We start from the raw sequence: 10879 nt of genomic DNA on the forward strand, positions 1-10879 counted from the left end.
GTAGCTCAGGATGACTTGAACTACAAATGCACCTGTATTACAGGCTTGTGCATACTGGTATAGTTTTCTTTCACCAATTTAATATTTTGTTAGCGTAAATATTTCAGTGCCCACTAGACCTGTAATCCAGTCTCAAAGAAAACGCCAGTTCAACAGTTTAACTCTTTGCTTGGTTTACTTTAGTCTCAGAGATCACCAGACCTTGAGCTCTAACAGGGGAAGGAGTCATGAGACTCACCTACTTCAAAAAAAAAAAGAGTCTGATTCAAAATACAATCATAACTAAAGCCACAGTCAGCCAGCGTTCCCCAGGACGCACTCACACAACTCCTTCCAAGAGTTGAACTATGGAGACAATAATAAACAACTTCAGCAAGGAGAAAGAAAATTTTCTACTGGCACAGGTATTTGCAAAGCTAGCGTGTGTGCTAAAACTGTAGCTGTACGACTTCAGTGCATGTTGGTGCCCATGTGCTGGCATACACATTTTTTCCCAGCAAAGGTGAGTATAAAGATGAGCTTATGCTTACTTTAAAAAACCATGGTGGTCACAACCAAGCCAAACCCACACAAAGGCACTGTAATTAAATGCAAAATGCAATTATGAGATGAGTTATAGAAACTCAAAGGAAAACTCCTCCCTCAGCAATATTAGTATTACTGCCCTGATAGGAAAGCTTTAGTGCTGTCGTGTTTCCTAGACAAAGGGAAGGAAAAACATTTAAAGGCTTTTCTTGTCAAAAGAAGGAGAATGTATTTGCAAACTTTCCAACAAAAACAAAGAAAAGCAAATCTCATAGTATAGACAAGATCTTTTAATTAATAAGTATTTTTGTACAGTAATCCACAATAGCCACAATGACAAATACTGTATCAGCAAGTTGCAAAACTACTTCTGCTTCAGGCAAAGTCAAACAAGCTAGTTCATACTTGCCTTCGCTCGATTTTAAGATGGTCCAACTGACTTGGCTTAAAGGCGTTTAGAGAGTACTTACCCTGTCCCTTCCACCAACAAAGCTGCGGTGTAACAGTCTCCCACCAGAGGTGGTGACAAATAGCTGTGAACACCACTACCTTCAAGTGGCTCAACTGTCAGCAAAATTAACATCTCCTTGGCTTAAAACGTGCATTTAAATTGTACCTTCAATTAGACAGCTGTAACAGGCAGATAATACCTGTAGCATTTAGGCATAAGGACAAAGCAAGTCAAGACCTTTAAGCAGCACTATAAATAAAAATAAATAAAAAAATAAATAATAAAGGAATGTAGCGGCAAGAAGGGAAGATACCTGGCACAAGGTATCTGTACAAGGGAAAACAAGAAATATGGCCAAATTTAGGGTAGTTCATGAAACCACACAAATAAGTAATTTAATACCCTAACAAGTAATAAAAAAAATCTGCTTAATGGCTAGAATTCTTAATTAAAAAAATATTGTGGGCACTTAATAATTCTTCGGTGTTGAGGACTAATACTGAACGTTACAAAGAGCACAGAGGAGAGTTTTCATTATATCGTGGTAGTAGTACATACCAAGAAATGTATACTGAGGAACATCTCCCCCTTCTCTCATGACTGCATAAATATCACCAACATATTGTAGATGTACAATAGCTATATAATAAATACTGGATTGATTACACAGAACATTAAAAAGCAAAAAATCCAGAATTTTTCCAATTTAACATCAGAAAAATGGAAAATCATATCACATGACCTACCACTAAAAAACCAGAACATTTTAAAAAATGGTCTGGGAAACAGCACCCCTAGAGAAAAGCCTCTCAGCTATTCTTTTCTTCAAGGCAACCTTGCAATTTACTCTAGATAAAATGCAACAGCGAGATGGAAGCATTATTTCTTCCCTCAAAAAGCATCACAGCCCTGAAGACAGAATTAAGAGGATAGACTGACAAAAGGATTACCAACTTCGAGTAACATTGGCATTTACGCTGAAACCACATGTCTGTGCCTGCTCTGTGGTCCAACAGCAGCACTGACAGAACCGCACACACACAAAGAAGTCACCTATTACAACCTCCTGCTCAGAGAAGCGCCAAGAACAGCAGGTTACCCATGGCTGTGTCAACCTGGGTTTTGAGCACCTCCGGGGATGGAGACATCTCTGGGCGGTTCTTCCAGCGTGTTGGCTATCCTCACAGTTACATGAAATCGGAATTTCGATCTTTGCAACTTGAGTCCATTGTCTCTTTTCCTATTGACAGAAAAGCCTTACTATACCTTCTCTATACTCTTGTTAGGTATTTGCTCTTCTTAAGCTGAACACATCCAGCTCTCTCGGTCACGTGCCTCAGCCCCCTAATCATTTTGGTGGCCCTCAACTAGACTCACTCCAGTATGTCAACACATTTTTGTATTGAAGAGGCCAAAATTTGACACAACACTCCAGATGTAGGCCTAGAAGTGCTGAACAGAGTGGGAAAACCCACCTCACTCAACATCCTTCCCACATTCTTACTAATACCGCCCAGTATGAAGTTGGCCTTCTTCACCTCACGGGCATGCTGCTGACTCAGGTTCAGATTACTGTCCAGCAGGTCCGTGGGATTGTTTTGTCACAGATGAAGGACCTGAAGTTTGATAAAGACAAATACTAAGAGGTTCCTAGCAGCCCATTTCTGTCAAGATGCCTCAATGGCAGCCCTATCCTTCATAATACGATAGGGTGGACATTCCCCCAGTCTGGTATCATCTGGCAACCTGATGAGGATGCATGCCATTCCTTCATCCCAGGTTTTTGGTAAAAGTATTAAAAGTAACAGTATTACCAGCCCAAATATCAACCCCTGAGCGCCTCTATCAGCAATCAGCTACCACTGGAACTTTGTACTGCTGATCACAACCCTTTGAGACCAACGGTCCCGCTAATTTTCGAACCACTTTACAGACCACGTGACAAGTCCGTATTTCACCAACTGGACTACGGGAATAACACGGGAGACCGCGTTGAGGGCCTTGCTAAAGCCCAGCTAAACAACACCCACTGCTGCCCACAGAGACAGCCATTCCACTGTGTTATGAATTTGTTACACAATGCTACGGTAGCCCGCACCTGCACCGATCTGAAATAGCTCTGCTCAAATTTTCGTAGGCATGCAAAAGAGATTTTGAACTCTGTCCTCTCACAGTCCTTAGAATCAGCAGCAGCTCAGTTCCTCCGCGGCAGGGGAGCACGAACCGGTTCTAATTACTGACTGGAGGAATAAATAACTCTCAGGAAGTGATGTGCTGCCAGCAACCAAAGGCAATTTGCAGTGTCCCAGCTAACACAGTCAATTATTTCATCTGCTTTTTTCTTCTCCTAAGATACCGCTCACTAATATTGTTTTTCTCCAATACTTCACAGCCTCCAAGGCTGTCATGACAACACTTTGAAAGACAAAACCCAAAATATTAATAAAATGCTATAGCAATCATCCTCTACAATTTGTTGTACCACTGACAGTACTGTTAGCCTAAACGAGAGAAAACTGTCAATATCTCCTTTGAAAAAGTTCTTCCCAACTAGCATACGTTTTTGTTTACAGTAGCAGTAGAAAGATAAGTACCACGTTTAAACATCTGTTTTGCTAAGACATTTTCATATTGCTGGGACAGAGACAGAACCTCTGATGTTAACTACTAGCCCATTCTTTTAAAACAAATTTTTAAATACACATGAAGCATTTCCTCAAATCTATTCATTTTAGCTCAATGTGCTAGCCTACTACTAAACCAAAACAAGCACAGAAACGCATACAAGTATAAATACAACCACCTAAGCATGCTTCAAGGTGCAATCCTATTTACAGGAGTTAAACCAATACAGTTATACTTGTGAAGGTCTCTACAGACACTCTTAATAAAGATTGGTTTTAATTAATACTTTCCCATTTTAGGTTTATGAAACATTACCTAGTTTACATTACTCAGTATGATACTCTAGGAACTCTTTATCATGAGAGTTTCAAAATTTCCTCCCAAAATAAACCTGGTGATTTTTAAGATTTCTTCTGCCTGCTGCCTGCAATCACTGCCCACCAAGAAAATCCCATGCATACATCAAAAAATAGTTTACAATTGGCCTACCTTCAAGACAGTAGCAGGTGACAAAGTAAGGATTTAGGCATTGCTGCATACAGTTTAAGTTTCCAATCCTGTAGCTATTGCATCCGGGAAGAATCTTACCTGATGTCTCAAGTGACTTTGTGAAACTCACCAATCCAAAAGGAGCTTTCATGACCAGGACCAGCAAATGTGCCTTTCAATGTGCCTTCTGGTCCCCTCTTTCAGGTAATATCCTAACTACATCAGCACAAGACCAACTACAAACATGCAGAAACTTACGCTGGTTTCATCAAGGAAAACATCTTTGGACTGTTTCCTTGTATATCAGTGTAGCACATCTACATTATAAATATGCACAGGCACGTCCACGTGTAAGAAAAAACAAAAGTGTACCGCTCCCCAGCAGAAGTTTCAATCTACAAATATTATATCTTATATCAAACAGCTCTAAGCGGAAGCTTAACATAAACATATAGGTTTATGGGAAGGTTATAAAGACTTTTCAGATAATTGTTTTTTCTCATGATTAAACCTGCTTGTATGAGTTTAAAAGTATAGGAAGGTCAAAGTTCTCTGACACTTTCATTTGAATGGTTAATTATCAAATAAAAAATAACCAAAAAAGTTATTTTACTCTCTTCTCCTATAAGTCACATTCAGAATCTTTGAAATATCTATGTTACCTGGATGAGAAGAGCACTATTCCAGGCCAAACCAGCACGTGCGTGCACACGCAAGCGCAAAACTAAACATAAAATTAACAATAGGAACATACAGGTACTATACTAGAAGCTGTTTAATAAGTCAACAATGTAAACACTCATCCATTAACACATCCACACTAGTAATTCCAATCATCAGTCTACCTAAATGACTAGGACAAACCAGCATTTAGAAGCACTGGGGCCGCATCCAGGAGATGAAACCCAGATGCTGGCCACAACTCCCTCACTTGCATGTGCTTAGCTCTCGAAGCTGTAATTTTAACCCAAGTGCCTAAGCTCCTTACACAGTACAGAAGGAGGCTAGGTATTTCACCAAGAGATGGCTGAGTAAACAGGTAGCGTGCTAAGCTCAGCATAATCTAAAGTCAACACATTCAGCGTGGACCTGTCAACGTTGAGCCACCAGGAAAGCACAGTCAATGGGCAGGGACTCCTCAATTCTAATGCCGGGATGCCCAACCTAGAGATACAAAAAAGCTCTTTTCTTTCTGAGGATTCCCACCCACAAACCTTCATGATGGGTGAGTCTACACCATCTTTACTTAGCAGTGCTGCTACTTTTTATTTGTTAGTTTGTTTTATAACATAGCTGCTGACAGCGCGCTTTCTGTAAGGCAGGATGGTAGCTCAGAAGGGAAAATACCAGGGTTTAGTTCCTTCACTAGTGTGGGAATCTGTACCCATACCTCCATCTTCCAGAAGAATATGCAAGCTGCAAATCAGTCTTCTCTTCCAGACAGCGTCTGTTCACCTCTCCTATTTGAGTCTGGTTTAAAAAAAGGCTCTAGATTTAAAAAAAACCACACACACAAACCTATTGAAGCATGGCTTTAAAGTATTATGATCAGGCACTTGGGGAGAAAAGGGCAGGAAATATTAGGCTTTCCGTGTTTGCTCCACGGAATATCTAACATAAACCAAGTAACTTCTGAAATCAAGGATCAGAGCCTGCATGTCTCCAGTCCTGGAGGGCATCTTCTTCTTCTACATCCTCTTTCTGGCTAAGTGAATCATGTATTCTTTTTCTGGATAGTAACACAGTTTCAGACAGGAGAACTGAAGACAACACACAGCTTGGAGACTAGGATATTCGCGCGAAAGTGGAAGATGTAGGTTGATCCATCCAGGCAAAAAAAGGAATCTGAAGCAGGGTCTACCACATTCTGGATAAATGCTTTAGCTAATAGTCGTTAAACAGCAGCAGGACCAGCACCTCCTCTTCCAACTGTCTTCTAATGCTGTCGCTGTACTTTATAGAAGACTGACTCTGCAGCACACATTGGGCGTGACTGGAGAATTCTCACCTGACTGAACTCCCCAGGAGACTGTGGCAAAATAACAACATCCAGAAAGCAGACAATCGTGAGCCAGGCATCATGTTAATCACCTCTCATGTAAATTGAAAAAAAAAAAAAAAAATCTGATATCCTAGGATCTTTAAAGCTATTAGCTATACTGGGTACAGTGCTTAGACACCTTCAGAGCTTGATGATAAGAGACCGAGTGTTTTCAGGACCTCAGTTTTGACCGCAAGCACCTAGAACAGTTCTATTTAAATACTTCTATGAACCTACTTACTGATAATAGTTAGGGGAGAGAGGGATCAGAATCAGAGGTATAACCTCATGTCAGGATTGTACCAAGCACTTTCATGTCTTTCCTAACTCATTACTGAGAGATAATTAACACCAAACCACAGAATACTTCTGCAGAGTGGACATTATAGGGAAAACATGAACACCTGTCAATTAATTCCAATTGAAGTTAGCTATCTACCCAGAGCTCATCTTTTTATGTAATGAAGAGAGCTGCAGAGGGTTAAAAAGCTATCCGTTATGACAAATGCACATGCCTGACATCTGTCAGTTCACCTACTTTTTTAATCATTACAATTTTTCCCCAATAGATTACTGTTAATTCGATCTATGATTTGCAGCATCCATTCTCTGTGCAGAATCCCACAGATATCCCCAAGCACGTGTTTGCTTTGGCACATTGTTTAAATAAACCTACTGGAAAACGCACAGAGATAACAGACAATAGAGGAGTCAGAAAACCATCTACACTAATTATTTTAAATTCACGTGTAAGGTTTCAGTTATCTACACAGTATGAACACAAGCAATGTGGTAATTTCAACATTATTCTACCATTCGCATAAGAGCTTTCAACATTTGCTCTCTAAGTGCAGTGATCCTTTGTATGAAGCATCACCGTGCTAGCTATACAAGGACAACACTACTGATCAGTATGCTATATAAAAGACTAAGCATAGCACTTCCAAAATAATAAAAACTAATTGAGCAACAACTCATGCGTAACACTCCCTCAGTTTTGCATATACTATTCAAACCCCTAGCTTATGTTACCAATTTAATATTGTACAGGTTTTGGCTGAACAGTCAGCTTCAGGTTCATAAATACACGTGGAAGGCATTTCCAGAGCACTGTCTCTGGGCACCTTGAAATTTTTTAGCAAACAGTAATTGGGAAAGATCTCTGCTTCTTTCCCTCCAGCCACTGTAAACGGCATGGGATTTTTGTGTCGAAATTTACAAACTGGCTTGGTTTTTTTTTTTGTCACGCATCTACTCTTATCCTACAATATGAAGGAGAACAAACGCCTTATGAATTACATTTCGCTTGCACTGCATCAGCACATTTAGGCACGGGCAAGCGACTGAAGAAACTACCAGACGCAGACCTGAGGGTTCTGCATGCAGCATCATACAAAAAAAAAAAAAAAAAAAACAAACAAACAAAAAAAAACCCCCCACACAAAGCAAACAATCGAAGATGCCAAACTTACACAGCACCCTCACCAACTCACTTTCAATTTGAGACTTGTCAAGAAAAGCAAAATATTCGATGCGATGCACTTAAATACGAAGAGTAACTCACACTTGGCAACCCAGCATCATCAATTTAACCGGGGGGGGGGGGGGGGGGCGGTCCCGAGAGGGCTGCATGCAGACAGCCAGCACAGATTGCTCTTTCTGGTGCTGGCCCCGGGGTCCTTAAGGGATGGGACAGCCCAGACACAAAACGACCACCCCGCGGCGAGGGAGCCGGCCCACCCCACCGGCGGGGCGGCGAGGCGCACGGCGGGGGAAGGGGAACCGACCCCTTCCCTGCCGCCTCCTCCTCCTCCCGCCTTTGCTCCCTGCCGAGCAGGGGAGACAAAAGGGAGGCGAGGAGCCCCCCGCGGCCCAGGACTGCCGGCGGGGGCGGGAGCGGGGCGAGCTCCCGGAAATCCCACAATCCCCACGGCCCCGGCGGGAAACGCTTCCAACCCCCCCGGGCCGTTCTACCGGGAAACCCCGGCCCAGAACCCCGCACGTGGAGGGGGGGAGGGGGAAGGGGCGGCTCCGCCTCCCGCCGCTGAGGGGGCGCCAAAGGAAGGAGGGGGAGCACCGAGTAAAGGGCTTCCCGCCCGCCCGGGGGTGACCCGCAGCCTCCCGCCGCCGCGCCTCACCTGCTTGCTCCGGGCATAGGGAGGCTTCGCGGTGCCAAGGTGGTACCGCCGGGTCCGGATCTTCCCGCCGCCGACCCCCCCCCCGCCACCACCGTCGCCGCCTCCCGAGGCCATGCTGGGATCCAGCCCTTCAGCTGCCCCCGCGGGGATGGGTCCGGCCTGTCCCAGGCCCGGCCCGGCCTCCTCGCCGCTCCCTCCCGCCCGCCACGCGCGGCGCGGCCTGGAGCGGGGGCTCCGCGGCCTGCCCCTCCCCGCCGCGCCGCCGCCGCCACCCCCCCCCGCGCGCGCGCTCGCTCGCGCTCTTTCCCTCTTTCTCGCGGGCGGGCGCGCGCGCTGCTTCTCACGTCCCCTCTCCGCCCGCTCCCGGCTGGCGCCCGCCGGCCAGTCCCGCTCGCGCTGCCCGCCCGCTCAGCTCGCTCGCGGCCGAGCCGCCGCACCCCTCCCCCCCTCCCTCTCTCTCTCTCTCTCTCACGGCCGGCCAACCAACCACACGGCGCCCGCCCGGGCGGCCGCGCGTCACTAAAGCGCGCGAGCTGCGTCAGAAGAGCGGGGACCTCCCGGCAGCCCCCGCGCGCTTGGGCACCGCCCGCTGGGGGGAAGCGGGACAGGAGCAGGCCGCGAGGCGACGCTGAGGCGGCCGCGGCCCCCGGCGGGCAGGGCCGGGACCCGCCAAGGGACGGGCGTGGGGGCGGAAAAACCCGCCCCCGGGAGGCCGCAAGCGAGCGCGGCTCGGTGCGGGCTGGAAGGTCGGGAGCAGAGGTTTGTGACGGTGGAGGCCGCGCCGGGTTGAGCGCCGGTGACGGCCCTAGGCTCCTCTGCCTCCTTCCTGGGGCGCTCCGCTGACCCCGGAGGCACGACTTACCTACGCCGTGCCGGGCGTAACTGGAGTCGTCCCGTCCCCCCGAGGGATGGGGGTTCCCTCGTCCCTGCCGGGGAGGGGCAGTGTGGGGGATGGCGGCGGGAAAGCTGGAGAGCGGCCCTGGGGTCGCCGCCCTACTTTGGGGCTGCGTAAGCGCTGGGAACGACGGCCTGAGGGACTTACCATCGCTCATTCTGGGCAGATGGGAAGCAGGTGGGGGGAAAAAAGGCTTCGACATAGATGCTCCTTCCTCAAAGAGGAAGAGGGCATTACTATTACAAATTTTAGAAATGTAAAGTATTTAAGTTTCTCTAGACTCTTTTTATTATTATTCTACTAGAAGTACAGTTGAGAAAAATCTATGGTTCTACATCTTGCATAGAGCATTGATCTGCCCTGGGAATGATGGGAGCAGACCACAAACTCACAACCACCTTCCCCGTGTAAAGTCATTAAAAATGTTCACCCTAAAAAAACTAAAACAATGTACTAAAAAATTACTAATTAGAATGAGATGTAGGTAGAGCTGTGATGTAGCGTGCACTTCTTCCACCAAAAATAAAAGCGTGTCACAGCATGCATCTGAAGGAAGAGTATATCAAGCACAGGGGCTTGGGGGAACTCAAACCAGGAAGGGCAATTCTAAAGGCCCGAAAAAATGCAAGCCAGCAGGAACAGTGGAGAGGGAACAGCTTTTAGAAGGAATTTTACTGGGGAGTATTGTACTGCCAAGTCTTTGTTTCATGATGGCTTTTTTTAACCTCATTGGTATCTTCCCAGCTCTCCTACATGACTTGCTCCTGCTCAACTTCTTAGTCCTGCTTTCATAGTTATCTAAAGGAGATAACCATTTCCAAAATCCCAGAAGAGTGGAATTGCTTTCCAGGCATTTCTCCTCATGAACTGCACACCTTCAGAACTCCCACAGTCTCTTCCTCTCCTACCCTACCCCCGTGAATAGAGCTTTTCATGCAGTGGGCTGACTTGCAGTGATAGATGATCCCTTCCAGGATGTGGAACACATGGATTTAGGAGTCACCTGCAGGAACCACCTCATCTTGTGTAATATGCTGGTGTGTTACATCTGCAGACCAATTTTAGGGTGAGGCTGTGTTTCTACAACATGCTTGTCGAAAGAAATCTACATCAATATAATACTCAAAATACACAAAAAATAGTATTTTAGCCTGACCTGGTAACTCTCTGTCCAAGAAACAACTAATCATGCTAAGTTTCACCTTAGGGGAGGGAAAAGAAGGGTATCATGATGTATTTCCATCATGGGAAGAGCAAAACTTCGAAAGGGATATAAACCATGCCCTTTGGTAACATTCATTCATCAGTAATAATGCTGCCTTCTGAAACAGCACCTGTGTGGAGAACTAAAATTGCTCCTGCACTGGATACGTAAGAGCTGGGCAAATTTAAAATGACTCCTGCACTGGATACGTAAGAGCTGGGCAAATTTTAAACAAGATACCTTCTTTCTGATGCATGCTAAGGATATCAAGGTAACCTGTAAACATGATTTTTTCTTCAATGTATGCGTCAAAGGCAGCTACACTATGTTTGCTCTGTAAATTCAAGTGCTGCTTTATTTACTTATTTTACTTCCATTTTACTTATTTAGAACAATTTCCATATGGTGACATGCCTTTAATGACACTCATGACTCAGAAATACTTGTCGATGTAGTCAAACAACATCTACTGACATGAGTCACTGAAGTTAAATAAATGTTATTAAGAATG

At 45.4% G+C, this 10879-nt stretch overlaps 1 protein-coding gene across 4 annotated transcripts in view; it reads right to left on the reverse strand.

Moving 5' to 3' along the window:
* Nucleotides 1-8525, reverse strand: part of NUP153 (nucleoporin 153) — a 45266-nt gene extending 36741 nt beyond the window's left edge. For 2 of the 4 annotated variants that reach the window (XM_074575881.1, XM_074575882.1), the window contains exon 1: nt 8270-8473. In XM_074575881.1, the coding sequence (XP_074431982.1) occupies nt 8270-8383 (114 nt within the window). In that variant the 5' untranslated portion in view covers nt 8384-8473. Of the gene's footprint in view, nt 1-5480; nt 5559-8269 lie in introns of those variants that run through there. The other 2 variants (XM_074575884.1, XM_074575883.1) reach the window with 2 other exon arrangements.
* Nucleotides 8526-10879: the final 2354 nt, after the last annotated feature.

The sequence above is a fragment of the Larus michahellis genome, chromosome 2 (genome assembly GCF_964199755.1).
Source record: "Larus michahellis chromosome 2, bLarMic1.1, whole genome shotgun sequence".
Classification (NCBI taxonomy): domain Eukaryota; kingdom Metazoa; phylum Chordata; class Aves; order Charadriiformes; family Laridae; genus Larus; species Larus michahellis.